The sequence below is a fragment of the Sus scrofa genome, chromosome 9 (genome assembly GCF_000003025.6).
Source record: "Sus scrofa isolate TJ Tabasco breed Duroc chromosome 9, Sscrofa11.1, whole genome shotgun sequence".
Classification (NCBI taxonomy): domain Eukaryota; kingdom Metazoa; phylum Chordata; class Mammalia; order Artiodactyla; family Suidae; genus Sus; species Sus scrofa.
In genome coordinates, this window is record NC_010451.4 from 97,335,043 (window position 1) to 97,355,398 (window position 20,356).

Here is a 20,356-nt window from a genome sequence, read left to right on the forward strand (position 1 = left end):
TAAATTATTAGGTAGTATAGTTTAACATGACAGTAACAAGGCAAATCTCTATTGTTTTTTCTGGTAAAACTCAGCCCTAATCACAGTGCTCAGTCTCCAGACATAGAAGTTACTTTTGTGGCTAAGTCATTTACTTCTTAGAAGGTCAAACTGAAATCATGTCCTCAAGTAGTAATTAACGCTAATTATGGAGATTTTTATGATACTTCCTGAAAGACTCAACATCACAACATTAATTTTCCTTTTGACATGAGTAAATGTGCATGAATCCCTTCAGTATGTCATAGGTATTAAAATGATGTAAATGTTTCTAATATTGTGTTTAGAAGAAGCTTCCTTGCTGTTCTTTCAGCCAGGTCTTCCAATTATGGCAGGAGCTGATGCCTATAAATATTCACTCAAATGCAAGAGAATCAATAAGCTCAGGTTTCATTAATTGTACACTTGAAAAATCATCTAGTCACCCATCCAAGTACACCACTATCATGTAATTGAGCTTATAGAATTGAGAGTTAAAAAGTTAATCTCTTAAAAATACTATTGAGTAAAAATATTGTCCTATTTATATAAGTCCATACATGAGCTTTATCACCTTATAAGACTGAATAAAATATTTCTTGCCACTTGATTTGATTGCAAATCAATTCTTAATATCAATTATTAAAATATTAATTCTTAATACTATTGCCTTCTAAAGAACCAAATGGGTCTGTAGTTTATATGGGAGAATGACCATGATCCTACTTGCCAAAGGAATTGTGTAATTTAATTTGGAGGGGGAAGTTATTTATGTGATTTAGGTTTATGAAGAACTATTTTTATTTACCACAAACATATATAGATAAAAGCAACTCTGAACTATTTTTTTTGTCTTTTTTTTTTGTTTTTGTTTTTGTTTGTTTTTTTGCCTTTTCTTGGGCCACTCCTGGGGCATATGGAGGTTCCCAGGCTAGGGGCCAAATCAGAGCTGAAGCCGCTGGCCTACACCATAGCCACAGCAACACGGGATCCGAACCGCATCTGCAACCCACCCCACAGCTCACAGCAATGCCAGATCCTTAACCCACTGAGCAAGGGCAGGGATCGAACCCGCAACCTCATGGTTCCCAGTCGGATTCGTTAACTACTGCACCACGACAGGTACTCCCAACTCTGAACTGTTTTAATGTCATGTTCCAAGGTTGTGTTCTAGGCTGGGGGACCGTCAACAATGAGAAACAGAAAACAGTAATAGAGATCCCTGTGATTTTACGGTTAGGCATTTCAAGAGTCTAAATATAAAATATCTTTATTATCTCAAGATAATTGAGTAAAGGCTGTGCCACTATTAAAACGGTCATTATATTGATTACAACTTGAGATAGGTAGTTATTGAATCATTCCTCAACTTGCTAATGATCTGAAGCTGTGGAAAGCATATTACATAGTAATCAATCATAATTCTAATATGCCATGTACAGAAATGTAGCATAATTAGAGATTTACATTTTACAGCATTTGAAGTAAAGGTAATTTTGGTCTGATGAGAGATTGTCAATGAGTAATTCAAATGAGGAGGTATTTTCCATACCAATATAGAGGCATTGAAATCACTACAATCCCTCTTTACGGATCAATAATTTGTTCTCAAAATGCAGTAATTCACAGGCAGACAGTATTGTAATATTCATTATGCTGGAGTATAAAAAATAACTGCTGCAAAAAAAGGGAGGAGAATATATTTTACTTTTTTGATTTACATTTATGTTTTAGGATGAGTTTTCAGGTTAATTCTTGGAAATTTTGATGAACTTAATTATTCTATTTCAGAATGCTCACATAAACCATTTAACACATTTTCTAGTAAAGGATGTACTCATTATCTCGTGGTAGCATATGAAGACTGAAAATGATTTTGCCCTTGAAGAAGGAATCAGTGTTAGCTGGTTCTTCATAGAATTTTGTATCCTAGTCCATCAGCACCATGTAAAAGTTAAATGGTATAGAAGTAAGAAAATAGGGGTATGTGTTTATTTTCTAGTGATCTGATCTGATTTTAACTCTTAAGCTATTGTATTTTCATAGCCTTTAGGTTAGTCAGTGCTTTTAAATTACTTTGTTTCTCTTTATGCTCACTGGTTATCAAGCCTTCTTTCTGCTTAGCTAAGAGCATATAAGCAAAATATGTTTTGCTGCCCCAAGAAATTTTTGAAGTAGTAACTACAAAAAGAATGATTTTAAACTTAATAATAACTGGACATTGAGAGATTAAAAGGAAGAGAAAAATGAGGTCATCAGTACCTTTAAGCATTTCCTTTTCTCCTAGGAAAATGACCCAAGAAAACTTAATGTTGGATGAAGAGCAACCAAATAATTAAGAAATATGTCTAGAAGTTCGCATTGTGGATCAGTGGGTTAAGAACCTGGCATAGTGTCCATGAGGATGCATATTCAATCCCTGGCCTTGCTCAGTGAGTTAAGTATTTGGTGTTGCTCTAGCTGTGGTATAGGCCTGCAGCTGCAGCTCTGATTCAACACCTAGCCCAGGAACTTCCATATGCCACAGGTGTGGCCGTAAAAAGAAGGGGGGGGGAAAGAAAGAAATGCATCTGTATTCTCACATAGGAATTTATTTTTGTCATGAAAATGTAAAATTTAGAAGTGACAAAGATGCATGAATGGAAGAGAGGGAGAGTAGGAGGGAGAGAAATACATGTATAAAAAGCAGTCACCTTAAAAACTTCTAAGAGGGCTTTCTAAAATAATTTATACAGATTTTAGTAGAAGAGAAATGAATCTGTTTGGGGCATGGAAGAAAATAGAAGGCAATAAGTGTTTCACAGACTGACATCTCTAATGCTTCTGTCCAGTGAGGTAGAAACTAGTTTTCTGCTTGGCTGCCCAGCCCAAGAGCAATGACTTTCAGCAAGAAAACAAATAAACTGGGACAAGAGGCACATTAAGGAATAGCTTTAAAATGTCTGATGAAATATTGAGTGCTACTTTCATATTATTAATTGGAGAACGTTTTTGTCTCTGCCACTACACTTTGAGAAATAACTTGTGTCTGACTTTTAAATATGTTTTGTTACTTGTTTTTGCTCTCTTATTAATAAGGTCTTGGGATTGAGTTTCTCACTTTTTTCTTGCTACTAGAATATTACAACAATTAAAAACTACTTTTTAAAAAACAATTTCATTTACATTCACAGTTGGTCAATTGTCTCCCATGGCAATAGAGATTCAAGCCGTTATTGATAAAGGTATTTATATTTTTCAGTGATTCAGTGATATTCTCAGCAGTGATCATTCTGCTTACTTAGAGTTCTGAATCATGGAAATAGTTATCAGATTATCCCACTGTACTCTTTTTTTTTTTTTTTTTTTTTTTGTCTTTTGTTGTTGTTGCTATTTCTTGGGCCGCTCCCGCGGCATATGGAGGTTCCCAGGCTAGGGGTTGAATCGGAGCTGTAGCCACCGGCCTACGCCAGAGCCACAGCAACGCGGGATCCGAGCCGCGTCTGCAACCTACACCACAGCTCACGGCAACGCCAGATCGTTAACCCACTGAGCAAGGGCAGGGACCGAACCCTCAACCTCATGGTTCCTAGTCGGATTCGTTAACCACTGCGCCACGACGGGAACTCCCCACTGTACTCTAATTGAAGAAATTTGATGGTTTTATTTAGTATGTGCCAGGCGCTGTGCCCAGTTGCAATGTCTAGTGGATTCTAAATGTTTTATCAGTTTTTAAAGTATTTTTCTATGGGTGGTATCATTTAAATGTTCATTTTTCACAGGTCACTCCTCTGTTACTTTTTTTTTTTTTTTTTTTTTGGTGAATCTTAAAGCAATAGAAATCACTGAGCCCTTGCATTCAGCATTTTGAAGTTTTACCTCTGTGTAGGGTAAAACTCTGTGTAGGGGTCGGGGTGGGATGGTGGTAAATAATAGGTCTCTTTGGGGAACACATTATCAATAATACAATGCATGTGATAGAATGCTCAATATTTTCATATTCAACTGCTATTTTGTCTCAAAAATAGAAACTATAGGTATTGGGGTAGAGAGACCCCTTAACGTGAATTAACATTTTCACTGACATTTCAGACAATAAAACTATGCTTCCAGTCAATGTACAAGGAAGGATGTGTCAAATCATATGGTCCAATTTGCAGTCTTATGTTTACCTTACAGCTTCCTCCTCCTCCACCCTGACTTTCCTTAAGTAAAAGGAATATGCTAACCTATGTTCCTATATTTTAAAGAGCTATCTTGTTTGAAGGGAAAAGTATCCTAGATATTTCATCTACCTGCCTAATGCTTGAGGCATAGATCTTTATAGACACATAGTGTTTATACTCCAAGAAGAATGAATGGCCAGGGACAGAGTATGATGTCAAAGCATATAGTAGGTAGGAAGAGTATTCTTACCAAGAAGACTTACTCTCATATTTAAAGTAAAGCAGCCCCTTGATGAGGAGACTTCCAATAAGGTGGGAAAAGTGACCCCAACAGCCATTTATTTTCCTCTAGTTCTGTATATTCTGCACATTTAAAGGACAGAGATCATATCTTACTCATAGTCTCAGCAGTCAGTATAGGAAACAATGAAAACCTTCTCAATTTTTTTTTCTATATAATGATTTTTATTTTTTCCATTATAGCTGGTTTACAGTGTTCTGTCAATTTTCTACTGTACAGCATGGGGACCCAGTTACACATACATGTATACATTCTTTTTTCTCACATTATCATGCTCCATCATAAGTGACCAGACATAATTCCCAGTGCTACACAGCAGGATCCCACTGCTAATCCATTCCAAAGGCAATCGTCTGCATCTGATAACCCCAAGCACCCCATCCATCCCACTTCCTGGCCCTCCCCCTTGGCAACCACAAGTCTGTTCTCAAGTCCATGAATTTCTTTTCTGTGGAAAGGTTCATTTGTGCCATCTATTAGATTCCAGATATAAGTGACATCATATGGTATTTGGTCTTTCTCTTTCTGACTTACTTCACTTAGAATGAAAGTCTCTAGTTTCATCCATGTTGCTGCAAATGGCATTATTTTGTTCTTTTTATGGTTGAGTTGTATTTCATTGCGTATATATACCACGTCTTCCTAATCCAATCATCTGTCAGTGGACATTTGGGTTGTTTCTGTCTTGGCTATTGTGAATAGAGCTGCAACGAACATGCCAGTGCATGTGTCTTTTTCAAGGAAAATTTTGTCTGGATATATGCCCAAAAGTAGTATTGCTGGGTCATATGGTAGTTCTATATATAGTTTTCTAAGCTACCTCCATACTGTTTTCCATAGTGGTTGTACCAGCTTACATTCCCACCAACAGTGCAGGAGGGTTCCCTTTTTGCCACACCCCCTCCAGCATTTATTATTTGTGGACTTATTAATGATGGCTATTCTGACTGATGCGAGGTGGCATCTCATGGTAGTTTTGATTTGGATTTCTCTAATTATCAGTGATGTTGGAACATTTTTCCACGTGCTTGTTGGCTATCTCTATACCTTCCTTGGAGAAATGTCTACTCAGGTCTTTTGCCCATTTTTCAATTGGGTTGTTGGCTTTTTTGCTGTTGATTTGTATAAGTTGCTTGTATATTTTAGAGATTAAGCCCTTGTCAGTTGCGTCATTTGAAAGTATTTTCTCCCATTCTGTAGGTTGTCTTTTTTTTTTCTTTTTGGTTTCCTTTGCAGTGCAAAAGCTTGTCAGTTTGATGATGTCCCATTTGTTTATTTTTGTTTTTATTTCTGTTGATTTGGGAGACTGACCTGAGAAAACATTTGTAAGGTTGATGTCAGAGAATGTTTTGCCTATGTTCTTTTCCAGGAGTTTGATGGTGTCTTGTCTTATATTTAAGTCTTTCAGCCATTTTGAGTTTATTTTTGCACATGGTGTGAAGGTGTGTTCTAGTTTCATTGATTTGCATGCATCTGTCCAGGTTTCCCAGCAATACTTGGTGGAAAAGACTGTCTTTTTCCTATTTTATGTTCTTGTCTCCTTTGTCAAAGATTAATTGGCCAGAGGTATCTGGGTTTATTTCTGGGTTCTTTATTCTGTTCCATTGGTCTGTATGTCTGTTTTGGTACCAGTACCACACTGTCTTGATTACTGTGGCTTTGTACTATTGCCTGAAGTCTGGGAGAGTTATGCCTCCTGCTTGGTTTTTGTCCCTCAGAATTGCTTTGGCAATTCTGGGTCTTTTGTGATTCCATATAAATTTTTGGATTGTTTGTTGTAGTTCTGTGAAAAATGTCATGGGTAATCTGATAGGCATTGCACTGAATCTGTAGATCGCTTTGGGCAGTATGGCCATTTTTATAATATTAATTTTTCCAGCCCACGGCCATGTAATATCTTTCCATTTCTTTACATCTTCTTTAATTTCCTTGATTAATGTTTTCTAGTTCTTAGCATATAAGTCCTTTACCTCCTTGGTCAGGTGTACTCCCAGGTATTAGATTTTTTGGGGTGCAATTTTAAAAGGTATTGTATTTTTGTATTCCTTCTCTAATATTTCATTGTTGGTATACAGAAGTGCAACTGATTGTATCTGATGCGACCGATGGTATCCCCAATGGCAGTGGGCTATGCCCACCTCTGGAATCCAGGATAATTGTGGTGGTTTGCCCCTACTACATGCAGACCATGCAAGAAACTCCCTGTCCCACTTAGCCCATGTAGGAGGTGCTGCACCAGCTGCTCCTAGTTGTAGGGTCTTGGGGAGGGACAGTGACCAGGTGTCTGGGCGCTGCCCAGAGCATTTGGCAATGGCACTGGCAGGCTAGGTGTGTTCCCAGGGGAATGAGAGCAACAGTGTATGGTGCTTGGTTGCAGTGCCCCCTTTTTTTCTTTGTTCCCAGCCCCTGAGGTGAGTGGGGTATCAGGGGAGCCCACTCATAGGCCCCCAGTGGTGGCAAGCTACTCCTCCCTCTGGCCTCTTAGAGGACCGCTACAGTCTATTTCTGCCACCTGTAGATCGTGTAAGAGGCACCACGTCACACATAGCCCCCTAATGCCCTTAGCCCACACAAGAGGTGCCTGGCCACCAGTAGCCTGCACAAGAAGCGCCCAGTCTCCCACAAATGAGCAAGAGGCTTTTCGCCGCCCATAGCCTGACCAGAGCCACCCTGCCTCTGAGCATGTGCACATTCTGGTGCAGGGAGTTTCCCATGGCCATCCACCTCCTCCTCCCCAGCAATGACACCTTGCCTCTCCTGCGGGTCTGGGCCTTCTCCCCGGTTCCCTCTGCCATGGTGTTCCCCTCCTCAGCCCATAGCATACTGCTCCCCCACCTGTGGTGCACTGCTCCTTAGTCCCTCAGGCTGTCCCTACGCAGCCAGCCCTAGTGCTCTCCCCGGGACTGACCTCTGGAGCCTAAGTCTCAGTGCCCAGCCCCCACCCGAGCATCTCAGTGGACGGTGGTTCAGATGATATGTGCACCTCTTACTCTGCTTTGCTGTTCTCAGTCCAGCTGCTGTGCTTTTCTTGGCAACTTTAAGGTCCCTCTGATTGTCTGATTTTTCTGACAGTTAGGTGGCTTCCCAGGATGTGTGTTCCTTTTCTCCTTCACAGCTCCCTCTCGGGAATGCTAGTCCCGTCCTGATTCCTCTTCTCTCTCTTTTTTTCTTCTCTACCCAGTTATGTCAAGAGTTTCTTTCCCTTTTTGGAGGTTTAATTTCTTCTGCCAGCATTCGGTTGATGTTCTGTGTGAGCTGTTTTACATGTAGATGTGTTTTTTTGATGTGTTTGTGGAAGAAGGTGAGCATGACCTCTTACTCCTCCGCCATCTTGCTCTGCTCCCCTCAATTTTTTTTTTTCATGGAGCTATCAGATTGGTGTTTCATTGTTACTGCCTTGATTCTTTCTATCTTAAACTAATTTTTAAGTTGGCAGGGATTTCTCAATTTTAAAATTGAAGTAAACTATCCAGTTGATCTCCCTTATTTATCCTGGTATTTAATTTCTCAAACTAAATAATTGTCCTTTCCTCTTAAGTTTGTAATCCCTTTTTAATTCCATCATTAATCCTTCTTTTGAACTCAGAGTAACAAGCAACTTTTCACAAAGATCTAGTATTTACATATTTTTTCAATCAGACTAGCAGTTGCTTACCCTCTGATTTTTCCTTAGTTATTGCAGCTGTGGAAAATTTCATAAGATTTTGGTGGGTTAGGCCAGAAAGATTCATTTTCTACACTGCATAGACATTCTTATAGTTATGGGCACCTATTTTTTTTTCTCCCTATTCTCTAGTAAAACTGTGTTTTTAAAAACTTGGTTGAATATCTTCTGAATATTAGTTCATGTTACTCTAATATATAAGAATTATCCTATCTAACGAAAGGATTAATTTTAGGATCATAAAACAAATGTATAACAAAGCAAAATTATCTAATATGCTCCTCTCCTTATTAATTTGCTCCTATTATTATCATAGCCTAGAATATCTCTTTTTCTTGCACCCTTTATTCTAAGAGCTCTCTTTTTCAAAGTGTCATCCAAGTCCCTGCCTTTTCCGTTTAGACTAAGGCACTGTGACATACACACACTAGCATTTTCTTCATCGGTAGATAAACTAAATAACCGTAGATCAGTGATCTTTCTTAAAACATCATCTCTTATGTCCTCTTACATTAGTGGTTTTTCACCAGTGAATATTTTGCCTGCATCTCTCCCTTGACGTATTTGGCATTGCACAGCAGCATTTTTTGATTGACAAGACTGGGGCAAGATGTGTTGATGGTGTCTAGTGTGTATGGCCCAGACTTGCGACTAGACATCCTACAATGCACAAAACAGCCCTCCCACCTTGAGCATAGAATCATCTGGATAAACATGTCATTAGTGCCAAGATTCAGAAACATGAATTAAGTGCTTACACTGGTGCTGGACCATGAATAGCCATGGTTTGCATGCAGATCTCTGACAAATTGTGTGACCATTTTTTCTTTCTTTCTTTCTTTTTCTTTCTTTCTTTCTTTTTTCCTTTCTTTCTTTCTTTTTTCCTTTCTTTCTTTCTTCCTTCCTTCCTTCCTTCCTTCCTTTTTTTCTTCCTTCTTTCTTTTTCTTTCTTTCTTTTTTTTTGCTTTTTAGGGCCACACCTGTGGCATATGGAACTTTCCAGGCTAGGGTCAGATCAGAGGTACAGCTACCAGCCTACACCACAGCCACAGCAACACAGGATCTGAGCCACATCTGTGACCTACACCACAGCTCATGGCAACACTGGACCCTTAACCCATTGAGCAAGGCCAGGGATCGAGCCTGTGTTCTCATGGATACTAGTCAGATTCGTTTCTGCTGAGCCACAACGGGAACAGCTATATTACCATTTTCCATTGTTATGTCCATAACTGTGTTGGTGACAATGTCATGGGAACAATGTAAAATGCTTTGCCGAAGCCCTGTGAGATTGTATCTACTGTTTCTATGTTATCTATGTGGACTGCCACATTATCACTGAAGGAAATTAAATTGGGCTGTCACAGCTTTTTTTGTTAGCAAAACCACAGTGCTTGCTACCCTGAATACCACATTGCAAGACATCACCAGTGACTGCATTTTCATAGTTTGATAGTTTGTCCTGGTATTGGAGTTACTTTAACCAGTATGTGATAACCGGGGTTGCCCTTTCCATCTGAGAAAGAAAGAAGAAAAAAAAAATGGATGAGTGGAGATTTTAATATAGATACAGCTTTCAAGGGCTTTATATATAATATATGCATGTATATTATATACATAGATGTAATATGTATTTGTATGTATGTATATATTATTTGCTTCTCCACTGTTCCTCTTTCTGTTTGCATAGAACTCCTCTCTGTATGTATTTCCATCTCACAGGTATTAATGCATCACCAGGCTGAAGTGAAACCAGGTAATCCTTGGTGTTTCTCAGTATTATGCATTTTATACAGTTTCCTCCACATAGAAAGTACTTTCCTGTTTAAGTCCCATCCCTTATTTATATATAAAACATCGTTTTCCTTTTTAAAACTAATTTTGTTGGAGTATAGTTGACTTACAAAGTGTACAGCAAAGTAAATCAGTTATACACATGTGTATATCCATTCCTTTTCCCATATGTTATTGCACAGTATTGAGTAGATTTCCTTGTGCTGTACAATAGCTCCCGCTACCTATTTTATATATAGCAATGTGTATGTCAACCTCAACCCCCTAATTTATCTCTGCCCCACCGCATTTCACTTTTGGTAACCAAAAGTTTGGTTTCAAAATCCTTGAGTCTAAGTTCTTTGTATTCTTTTTATTCAATTCCACATATTAGTGATCTCATATGATATTTGCCTTTCTCTGACTTTACTTAGTGTGGTAATCTCTAGGTCCATCCATGTTGCTGCATATGGCATTATTTAATTATCTTTTATGGCTGAGTAATATTCCATTACATATATATGTAACACATCTCATCCTTTCTTCAAGATTCAGGCTTCCTTTCCCAAGAAGAAAGTAAATCCTTCTTAATGCTGGGTCCCAGTATTTCCTGTTTATATTCTCCTTTAATTAACCTTCTGACTTTTTGCATCAAAAACCTTTTAAGAGTTATATTTTCTCTAGAAAATTATATGATATTTATCTATATCAAAAGTTTCTTATTTATCTTTAAATCTATGGGGAGTTATACTGTTTGGATGTGAATCCACATTTCACATTATGTAAAAATGAAGGGTCTTCATAAAAATCGTTCCCACTTAATTGAAAGAGCAAATTTAAAAATCAAAGATATTTTCATGATAAATATTGATTTCCAACAGCAGGTATGGATTTCTATATTTACAAAGTGAAAAACATATTCCAGAGTCTCTCTAGAGATACAATGGTTGAGAAGAGCATCTCTGATATTGACAATGAAAGCTATTTAGCGGAAGACTGAAGTGGTTTCTTCTTTTTTTTTGTCTTTTTCTGTCTTTTCTAGGGCCACACCCACATCATATGGAGGTTCCCAGGCTAGGAGTCTAATGAGAGCTGCAGCTGCCGGCCTATGCCAGAGCCACAGGATCCAAGCTGCGTCCGCAACCTACACCACAGCTCACGGCAACGCCAGATCCTTAACCCACTGAGCAAGGCCAGGGACTGAACCCACAACCCCATGGTCCCTAGTCAGATTTGTTAACCCCTGAGCCATGATGGGAACTCCTGAAGTAGTTTCTTAATACAAAATCCTCAAAATATTCCTGATTCATCAGTTCTTTGAGAATAAGATTCAAGTTTATCTCTTAGTTCAGTGCCTTTATTATCTAGAAAAATGCATTTCAGAATTATACTTAGCAAGCTACTAGAATAAATTAATAAATGGAATTTTATTATATGTATTATGTATAGCCATCAATGAATTATTTTTGTCTAGCATCTATTTTTGCTTGTTTGACTTTTCTCATCCTTAGATTGAGCTTTGATTATTTTGACAATGAGATAATACACACACATTATTTAAAGTCCTCAGGATTGTATCTCCATATACTTTAGCTCTTGTTATTTTTATTAATAACCCTGATACCCCAGAACAAGGAAAAATTTACTTCCTTTGCCATATAATGTGCATGATGTAAATGGACTCCCCCAAGAAAAGTGTTGTTTAAAATAACTTTGGGCAGTAAAACTTAGGCTGGAGCTTGTTGGTTTGTTGTCACAATTACCTTATAGGTATTGCAGTTGAAATTAGCTATATTTATTCTTCCAGTCTTTTTCAACCTCCATTCTATTCTTAGAACTTTCTGCTCCTTCCCCTTGCTTTGCTATTTCCACAGCTATTTTAAAATACTTGAAAGTTATTCAGTACAATTGTCTTTAAGATTAAGGGCACCAGGTTTGTCTAAAAATAACTTTTACCAAGATAGTCATCAAGGAAAACCGAAGGAAAATCTTACTAAAAAACTAAGATTTTTCTGGGGTTCCCATTGTGGCTCAGCAGTAACAAATCTGACTAGTATCTGTGAGGACGCTGGTTTGCTCCCTGGCCTTGCTTGGTGGGTTAAAGATCCAGTGTTGCCGTAAGTTGTAGTGTAGGTTGCAGATGCAGCTCAGATTTTGTGGCTGTGGCTGTGGTGTAGGCCAGCAGCTGTAGCTCCAATTCAACCCCTAGCCTGGGAACTTCCATATGCCAGGGCTGCGGCCCTAAAAAAATAAAAAGGACAAAAATAACCCAAGATTTTTCTAAATTGTTGTCATCTTTAATCATAGTCTCCAACTACATCACCCTTAGTCATGAAAAACTTTCTTTTGTATGGCTCTTGATTTTTTTCTAAGCAATCCTGTTGTTTTCCACTGATTCTCTGGGGCTCTGTACTCTTGGTTTACATTATATTGATTAGATAGAATTAAATACTAAACCGGGAAGTGGAAACAACTTGATAAAGATCTCACAGCTGGTAAAGGCAGAGCCAGGATTAAGACTAAATCTTTCCTGAGAGACTAAGTTTTCAGTGTTACACTTCCTGTCATTTGGGAGGGATATGGCTAAGACCTTGAGAAGTCTTCAACTTTTTTTTCCAAGTAAAGAACAGCAAAGCTTTTTGGATTTGTGAAGAATGAGTGATCAGTTAGGCTAACTTAATAAGTAAAGCTGGGCCAACTTTGTGTCTTGTTTCCATAACTCTTAGCCATGGCACACAAAATATTAATTAACACAAGTCATTAAATATTTGCAACCCTGGCAGATAACTAGAAATCCCTAATGCCTGGAATGTTTCTTTAACCTAGGATTTTATTAAAAAAAAAATGAGTTTGACTAAGTCCACTCTCTTGAGTGAGAAATATAAACTATTAAACATAAAGTTAAATTAAGAGAAATTGCATACATGTATGATCAATAAGCAGTAAGAACTAATGTCAATTTCTAGGTCACTTCATTATAACAGTTACTCTTAATGCACTAGTCCTTTTTGCAGTTCCTCATAGTTTTATTTTTCTTTGACTTCATATATACTCTCATTATGCCATGCAGTGAATTCTGGGAATTCACTTTGATTCAGAATTTTATTTTATTTTATTTATTTATTTATTTATTTTTTGGTCTTTTTTTTTGTCTTTTCTAGGGCCGCTTCTGCGGCATATGGAGGTTCCCAGGCTAGGGGTAGAAGCGGAGCTGTAGTCACCAGCCTACACCAGAGCCACAGCAACTCGGGATCCCAGCCGCGTCTGTGACCTACACCACAGCTCACGGCAACGCCGGATCCTTAACCCACTGAGCAAGGGCAGGGATTGAACCCACAACCTCTTGGTTCCTAGTCGGATTCGTTAACCACTGCACCACGACGGGAACTCCTGATTCAGAATTTTAAAATAGTCACAATAGGTTCTTACTTTACTCTTTCATTTCTTTATTCTTCCATTCAATCAATATGTGAACCCATTTAGTAGATGCCTTCAATATCTTTAAACATTAATTTTCAAAATATGTGTGTCCCCAGAAATTTCATTCTTTTCCCCCCATTCTACTGCTACCTTCTCTGTTCTGTGTGCTATCTCTGCCAGGATCAGGTTTGACTGTTGCATTAATTGATGGGTATTTTTAACCTCCTTCACTGGGAAGGAGAATTCTTACTTTGAAATGTCTTCATATTATGCAGTGCTATTATACTTTCAGAGTAATACAGTTTAATACTCTCTTTCAAACCATTTCACAACCACAATCACATAGGACAGATGAACATTTTAAATTTGAAAATTCTTATGCATATACCAAATCTACCAAATGCAAATCAAGGAAAATAAAGTCATTAATTTCAACTTCTTATTGAATTCCATTATATTCAGAGAACTGAAAAGTTATTGTGAAAAAGCCTTTTAAAAGTAGAACATATAGACATGTTAGTATTTTGGTAAATCATTAAATAATTAAAAGATTTCAATATTAATTTTATTGTTTTATTATAGTCAGTTGAGATTAAAGAGCATAACATGTGCGTTCATATTTTTTTGTAAAAAAAAGGTTTTTTAAGTACTTGAGATGTGAATTTACCAAACTACTAATTTTTTTATAGAAATATGAGAATTTTGCAAGGAAATAATATTTAATTGGTACCTACAGTTTGTACCAAATATTTTACACAAAGATCTCGTTTGCTCTTTATAACAATTCTATGACTTGATTGTGAATATTAAACAAAATGAAAAGAAGTGAGAGAGAAATGGAGTTCCCATCATGGTTCAGCAATTAATGAATCTGACTAGCATCCATAAAGACACAAGTTTGACGCCCAGCCTTGCTCAGTGGGTTATGGATCTGGCGTTGCTGTGGCTGTGGTGTAGGCTGGCAGCTGCAGCTCTGATTCAACCCCTAGCCTGGGAACTTCCATATGGTGTGGGTACAGCCCTAAAAAGCAAAAAAAAAAAAAAAAAAAGAAAAGAATTGAGAGAAAAGAATTAATTACATGCCAGACAACTGCTTTTGGGTTCCATTTCCTCCATTCCTTGAGATTTCTTTATAGGGAAGGATAAGCTGCAATTTCAAAATCACTCTACCATATTTTATAGGCTCCCAATATTTTTTCATTGTGAATTTGCATTCAAATATTTTAAGCTTCAGAAATATACATAAACCACAATTGATCTTAAGGATATTACTTCTGATTATGGTTTCTATTAAAAATTAGGGTAGATAAATGGAGCTGAAAAAAAAAAACACAGGAAGCATTAAAAAAAAACCACCATAAATTTGGAAATAGTAAAAAAAATATATGAAATTATAGGGTCTTGAAAACATTGAAAATATGATGTAATTAATTAGACGTAATTCTCATGTAGTATTTGCTTGCTTTTTTTTTTTTTGGTTCTCAGTATCTAGTGATTAGGAAAGAGAGGAGAATTAAAGTATTTGGATTATTAGTAAGAAAAAGAAAAGAGCATTTTGTAAAGAATATGCATCTAGAACTTGGGAGACCTGAAGTCTACTTGTAAATATGCTACTAAATACTAAATAATCTCCTGATATTCTAAAATTGTATGATTCTCAAGACCAGTGATTCTTAGAATGCAAGTATGACAAATTAACCAGAGAAAATTGAAAATATCTGTCACTGATACACTTATCTGATTGTTTTTTAAAGATTTCAGTAAGTTTTTGAACTGTTTGTAGTCACTTCCTTTTGTCTCATGTAGAAGTTACTAAATCATTAACAAGCTAAATTTACTAAAAAATAATAATGATGAATGAAAATAAATAAAAATATTTTTAAAAAGTAAATATAAAATTAGTTCAGATAACTCTTTTTTGGGGAAAAAATCAGTAGGGAATGAGAAGATTTCATTTTAAAACAATCAGTGATTGGAATAGGAATGACAGCACGTCAGGGGGTGAAAGTAGGAATGGGAAGATAGACACAAACAATTGAACTTTGAGCATCTTCAACAAATATAACTTAAATCTTAGGTAGTTAACATAAATATTTTAGGAACACCTTCGGTAATATTATGTATATTAAATAGGATGGAAAATGAGTTTTTAGAGTTCTCTTAATATTTTTAAAATATTAGCCTGCCTAGCAAATGCACTCTGCTTGATTTCAAAAAACTCACTTCTAATGTTATAACAAATAACGAATTTACTAAGAAGGGAAAAATTATTTTTCAGTTAACTACATTTGTGACTAATACTTTCCATTATATGCGAAATTTGAATTTTATTCTGCCAGTGCTAAATCATATATGGGATCACTTTTCCTCAAATGCCCATTAGGAAGTTTTTGATCTTTTATTTTTTTCCTGTTGATAATAAAGTACCGTATTTTGTTTACTTCATTATAGGCAAAAGGTTCTCAAACCATGACACCTTCTGGCACTCAGAAAAAAGTGAAGAGAACTCTGCCAAACCCACCTCCTGAGGAGGTGTCCACAGGGACTCAGTCCACATACAGCACAGTGGGCACGGTTTCCAGGAGAAGGATCTGCAGAACCAACACGATGGCACGAGCCAAGATTCTCCAGGATATAGACAGAGAGCTTGACCTTGTGGAAAGGGAATCTGCAAAGCTTAGAAAGAAACAGGCGGAACTTGATGAGGAAGAAAAGGAGATCGACGCCAAGTTACGGTACCTGGAAATGGGGATTAACAGGAGGAAAGAGGCATTGTTAAAGGAGAGAGAAAAGAGAGAGAGAGCCTACCTCCAAGGGGTAGCTGAGGATCGTGACTACATGTCTGACAGTGAGGTCAGCAGTGCCAGACCAACCCGAATAGAAAGTCAGCATGGCATAGAGCGACCACGAACTGCTCCCCAGCCTGAGTTCAGCCAATTTATACCACCTCAAACCCAAACTGAGTCTCAGCTGGTGCCTCCCACCAGTCCATATACTCAATACCAGTATTCTTCTCCTGCTCTTCCTACACAAGCACCTACTCCATACACCCAGCAGTCCCATTTCCAGCAACAGACTCTGTATCATCAGCAAGTTTCACCTTATCAGACTCAGCCGACATTCCAAGCCGTGGCCACGATGTCCTTCACACCTCAAGCTCAGCCTACACCAACCCCACAGCCTTCTTATCAGTTACCATCACAGATGATGGTGATACAGCAAAAGCCACGGCAGACAGCATTATATTTGGAGCCCAAGATAACTTCAAACTATGAGGTGATTCGCAACCAACCCCTGATGATAGCACCTGTTTCTACTGATAATACCTATGCTGTTTCCCATCTTGGTAGTAAGTACAACAGCTTAGACTTGAGAATAGGATTGGAGGAAAGAAGTAGCATGGCAAGCAGTCCAATATCAAGCATATCTGCAGATTCTTTCTATGCAGATATTGACCACCATACTTCACGAAATTATGTCTTAATTGATGACATTGGGGAGATTACCAAGGGAACAGGGGCATTAAGCACTGCATTTAGCCTTCATGAGAAAGATCTGTCAAAAACAGACCGCCTCCTTCGAACCACTGAGACACGAAGGTCTCAAGAAGTGACAGATTTCCTAGCACCTTTGCAGACTTCCTCCAGATTGCATAGTTATGTGAAAGCAGAAGAAGACCCCATGGAGGATCCTTATGAGTTAAAGCTTCTAAAACAGCAGATTAAACAAGAATTCCGTAGAGGGGCAGAAAGCTTGGATCACCTTGCTGGTCTTTCACATTATTACCATGCTGATACTGGCTATAGACATTTTCCAAAATCTGAAAAGTATAGCATCAGTAGACTCACACTTGAAAAGCAAGCAGCGAAACAACTGCCAGCAGCCATACTTTATCAAAAGCAGTCAAAGCATAAGAAATCACTCATTGACCCTAAAATGTCAAAATTTTCACCTATTCAAGAAAGTAGAGATCTTGAACCTGATTATTCAAGCTATATGACTTCTAGCACTTCATCCATTGGTGGCATTTCTTCCAGGGCAAGGCTTCTTCAAGATGATATCACTTTTGGCCTCCGAAAAAATATTACAGACCAACAAAAATTTATGGGATCTTCTCTTGGCACGGGACTAGGCACCTTAGGAAATACCATAAGGTCAGCTCTGCAGGATGAAGCAGATAAGCCATACAGCAGTGGCAGCAGGTCCAGACCTTCCTCCAGACCTTCCTCGGTCTATGGGCTTGATTTATCACTTAAAAGAGATTCTTCCAGCTCTTCTCTAAGACTGAAAGCTCAAGAGGCTGAAGCTCTAGATGTTTCCTTTAGTCATGCATCACCCTCTGGCAGAACTAAGCCTACTAGTTTGCCAATTAGCCAGAGCAGAGGAAGAATACCAATTGTGGCCCAGAATTCTGAGGAAGAAAGTCCACTCAGCCCTGTTGGCCAGCCAATGGGAATGGCCAGGGCTGCCGCTGGACCCCTGCCACCAATATCTGCAGACACCAGGGATCAGTTTGGGTCAAGTCACTCATTGCCTGAAGTTCAACAGCACATGAGAGAAGAATCACGGACTCGAGGGTATGATCGCGACATAGCATTCATCATGGATGACTTCCAACATGCCATGTCAGACAGTGAAGGTAAACTGGGCCTCAGACTACCTTGTTACTCTCCAAAGTCAAACTCTTATTTTTCTGCATGTTTAATTTCCCTTCTACGACGACGTATTCTACTTTTCTTGGTGCGTCTTTTGCATGTTTCCTTCAATTTCATTTCTTATAAATGGAAACTTTATCTTATGTATGTAGCATGCTCATCTTTATTTCTTTTTAGTTTATTCTTTTATTGTTGTTTCTTGATTGTTTGCTTGATTTGTTTGGTGTCCACTTTTCCCAAACCATTATCAAATAATTGTGTCAATAAAATATGGTCATCCTTTAAATCCATAATTGGAAAGTTTTTCATTGTATGTTTCTTTTATTTTCTAAAATGCATTTTTCAAGTTATTAGTCAGTTTCTTTCAGTTTACGAGATGAGTAAGGGTTAGAGCTGTTTAGAGCTATTCTGACAGACTCTGTAATAAAAATTATGTCATTTTGTGAGATCAGTGTTCATTAACTCAGAGAATATACTCTTTTTGAGAACGTTTAGGTAAGTCCCTAATGTTAGTATAATGTAGACTTTTATAATTCTACAGAAATAAAAGGTTTGTATTTTATCTCTTTCTTGTTATAAATGCCATAACTGACAACTTTGTACATTTTGCTTTACATACTAGAAAACTTAGTACTAAATATGATATTGACAATAAATAACTATTTAAAAGTACATAACAGTATTAATATTATTAATAAATAACCGAATTATCCATATGATAATAAGTATGTATGCAGCAGATTTTAAAACTGGAAATTTGTACACTACTTTGTGAGTTTAACCATTTGAGCTGAGCCTTTTGTCCTTGGTCTTTTCCATGGTTTTGCTTTTTGCGTTAAACCAGATTTTTTGTTTGATTGGTTGGTTGGTTGGTTGGTTGGAGATTTTTGCCCTCAGTTGTTTTGCTAGTTTTTTGTATTGAACAAGTACCTACTTAAATAAGAACTGGTTTGTGGTTTTTTTGTTTTTTGGGTGTTTTTGCTTAATCATATAGAACCATAAGGATTTTAGAAAATGACCTAGACCAAGTCTAAATTTGAAGATGAGGTTGGAAAGGTACAGAGATGTGAAGTCTTGCCCATGCCAGGAACACTGTGGACTCTTGGTTCTTTTTTTCCCCTCTGTAGTTGTGTTTGAATGTAGGTGTGGTTTGAGTTCTGAGAATAAAATATTTATCATCAAATAAAAGCATTATTACTTCATGACTTTGGAAATTACAAAACACTAAATTAACATGAACATCTCTTCCTTTAAATCTAACGTTTTCCTCAAGGACTTGGAGGAAAATAGGAAAAATAGTATGAAAAGGATTTTCTTTCTTTAGTTTCTCTATTGATTCTAGAAGTTCAAATGTAGGTTTGAACAGAACTCAAGTAATCACTGGATCCTGAAGGAGGAGAAACTGCTATTTCTAGTTAAATTCCACTAGGCTAGTCACTTTCTGATGTGTTTTATTTTCTACAGGCTATTGGATTGACCATTTTTATTGATAATTAGTCAATTAAATAAAACACTTTACTTGTGTACTTTTTATTTAGCCAATTGTGTGAATCAATTTACATAGTTAAACAGAAGTTATATTATATGGAAACTATTTTTTTCTTTTTTCACAATCTACATTTTACACGGTATATATATATATATATATATGTATATATATCTCACTACAGAAGAATAAAAAGTTCTTCAATAATAATGTCTATAAAATAGCAAAATAAAATAAAAACTGACAGGTCAGTGGCATAACTGATCATCTAAAAGCTATATGTGCATGATGAACATGTATCCTGAGAGAATTTGACAAATTCATTTATTCATCACAGGTGTTTTCCCAACATGGTTCCACACATAGGGATGTTTCTTGATACTCCAGCATGTAGCACGTATTTACATAAAATCATGTAAAAATAACCAAATGTTTTCTCATTTATATGTTTGGATGATGCATACTCATAGCCATCAAAGACTATGAAAAAATTGTTTTGATAAAGTATCAAAACACCAAAAAATACTTACCGAAGCAATTTGGTAAGTAATTAGAAATATCATGAACTTGAAATAAGGGCATGTTAATCTCTGGCAAATTATTTGAACTAATTTGATTGAGACATCATCCAACATTCAAAATTATGAAGTGTATAAAGATGATATTAGAGAAGTAAACAAAGTGAAATTTAAACAAATTAAATTTAACTAAAATGTGTTTTTAAATTAAGCAGACAAGAAATTTAGTCATAAAAATCACATTGATTGGAATTAGACAAAGAAAAACTATGACAGATTGAATTACATATGTAATATTTTGCATGGATTATAGTGATTATCTTTAATGTATGTTTGTAAATATCATGGATTTTCTTTGTGTTTCTGTCACATAGAC

At 37.0% G+C, this 20,356-nt stretch overlaps 1 protein-coding gene across 1 annotated transcript in view; it reads left to right on the forward strand.

Moving 5' to 3' along the window:
* The window catches only part of PCLO (piccolo presynaptic cytomatrix protein), a 398,579-nt gene that overhangs the window by 220,540 nt on the left and 157,683 nt on the right, over window positions 1-20,356 (forward strand). The window contains 1 exon segment of the mRNA XM_021063484.1: window positions 15,773-17,960. Coding sequence (XP_020919143.1) covers window positions 15,773-17,960 — 2,188 coding nt within the window.